The 2,238-nt window shown below is 36.6% G+C and overlaps 1 protein-coding gene across 1 annotated transcript; it reads left to right on the top strand.

Moving 5' to 3' along the window:
* The first annotated feature begins 1,101 nt into the window (after positions 1-1,101).
* Positions 1,102-2,037, top strand: OR6C89 (olfactory receptor family 6 subfamily C member 89). The gene has a single exon (NM_001388940.1). The coding sequence runs from the start codon at positions 1,102-1,104 to the stop codon at positions 2,035-2,037; it is 936 nt and encodes a 311-aa protein (NP_001375869.1).
* Positions 2,038-2,238: the final 201 nt, after the last annotated feature.

Below are 2,238 nucleotides of genomic sequence, written 5' to 3'. Positions count from 1 at the left end.
TCTCAATTTGATAGTTGTTGAATGAGAGACAAAATTTCCTAAGAGGATTCTAACTCCTGAGTAAACTTTGATCCTGTTAGTGATTTTTCTCTATATCACAAACACTGTGAACAAGGTAAATAGTCCCAAACAATTCTGCACCAATCAGAAGAGAACACAGTAAGTTAAACAATAAAGTGAATTTGCTTATAAAACAAATGAAGTCTGTATGCAAGGGGAAAACGTCAGAAAACCTCAAGGCTTAAGATCTTGATTGTATACTAAAGACATCTGAGTCCCTCCAGGTGTAGCATCAATGAAGATAAAATAATTCACTGACTGGAAGATGAAGGAGGGAAGACAAGACAGCCGTCACGTGCGTAGGCAGTAAAGGTAACACAAATTCAGTACAGGTAATGCAAATATTCAGAAAAAAAAAAAGGCTGTGTAGCAGGAGGTAGGGGGAATCAGAAGGGCATAAAGTTCTTCATAACCTAAAAACACAACAAAACCAAAAATCCTTTGGAACAAAGACCTTGAGTTTTGCTCTAGTGGTTTATAAAGTGAACTCAAGGGATCCCTGGGTGGCGCAGCGGTTTGGCGCCTGCCTTTGGCCCGGGGTGCGATCCTGGAGACCCGGGATCGAATCCCACGTCGGGCTCCCAGTGCATGGAGCCTGCTTCTCCCTCTACCTGTGTCTCTGCCTCTCTCTCTGTGTGTGACTATCATAAATAAATAAAAAAATTTTTAAAAATAAAGTGAACTCAAGTTATATTAGCACTGTTTTTCTAAAAAGACCCAAAGTGTCAAGAAAAGACATGAAATCGAGGGTTAAATTTTGTGACTTAATTTCTGAGTAGGGAAGAATTTTTTCACCCATAAAATGACACTCTTTCAGTGTCAGTCTCTCAGTAATCTACTTAGTCACATGGGAAAAATCCTAAGCACAGGATAGACTTGAAATGTAAATGTATATATAATATATGCTTCTGTTATATTATAAATATAATGAAATATAAAACTTTAATACATTATGTTTTAGAACAGTTAAAATAATCTATAATCTATAAGAAAATCTACCTGAATATCACATACACATCGGAGAGAAGTCAGAAGTCAGTGATGAGAAACGGTACAATAACAACATTCATTCTGCTGGGACTGACAGATGACCCTGAGCTGCAAGTTCTGATTTTTATCTTTCTATTTCTCACCTACACTTTGAGTATAACTGGAAACCTGGCCATCATCATACTCACTTTTGTGGATCCCCACCTTAAAACACCCATGTACTTTTTCTTAAAAAATTTCTCCTTCTTGGAGATCTCATTCACATCTGCCATTATTCCCAGATATTTGTATAGCATAGCAACAGGTGACAATGTTATTACCTATAATGCTTGTGTCATTCAAGTGTTTTTTACTGACCTCTGTGGAGTATCAGAGTTTTTTCTGCTGGCCGCCATGTCCTATGACCGCTATGTTGCCATCTGCAAACCCTTGCATTATGTGATCATAATGAGTAACAGCGTCTGCAGGATTCTCAATATCTGTTGTTGGGTGGCTGGTTTATGTATCATAATCCCACCACTTAGCCTGGGTTTAAATCTAAAATTTTGTGACTCTAACATAATTGATCATTTTGGCTGTGATGCATTTCCCTTAGTGAAAATCTCATGTTCAGATACAAGGTTCATGGAATGGACAGTTATAATATGTGCCATAGTGACCTTGAATATGACTCTTACCTGTGTGGTTCTGTCATATGCTTACATCATCAAGACAATTTTTAGATTCCCTTCTGTTCAACAAAGGAAAAAGGCCTTTTCGACGTGTTCTTCCCACATGATTGTGGTATCCATCACCTATGGCACATGCATTTTCATCTATATGAATCCTACAGCAAAGGAAAAAGTGACCATTAATAAAGTGGTTTCACTGCTCATTTCTTCTATTTCACCTACATTGAACCCATTTATTTATACCTTGAGAAACAATCAAGTTAAGAAAGCCTTCGAGGACTCAATCAAAAGAATTGCCTTGCTCTCAACTAAGTAAAAGGAAATAGTATTTTTAAAACATCTCAGAAGCAAGAATAAATGTCCACAGACATTTTATTTTTGAAGCCTATAATCTTGCTTTTTAATAGTATATACTTCAGTTACATTAATTTCTCAACAGTTTCTTAACTTTGAGCCCTGCTTATACCATTCTTGATTTTTCAACCGATATTTGATACTTTTGCATACCAATTTCTTA

The sequence above is a fragment of the Canis lupus genome, unplaced genomic scaffold, assembly GCF_011100685.1.
Source record: "Canis lupus familiaris isolate Mischka breed German Shepherd unplaced genomic scaffold, alternate assembly UU_Cfam_GSD_1.0 chrUn_S1542H1730, whole genome shotgun sequence".
Classification (NCBI taxonomy): domain Eukaryota; kingdom Metazoa; phylum Chordata; class Mammalia; order Carnivora; family Canidae; genus Canis; species Canis lupus.
The sequence above is the reverse complement of the archived record's forward strand: the minus strand, read 5'-3'. Positions and strand labels throughout refer to the sequence as shown.

Excerpts from the sequence above, each read along its gene's own strand:
- OR6C89 (NM_001388940.1), top strand. The coding sequence starts at position 1,102 with ATGAGAAACGGTACAATAACAACATTCATTCTGCTGGGACTGACAGAT.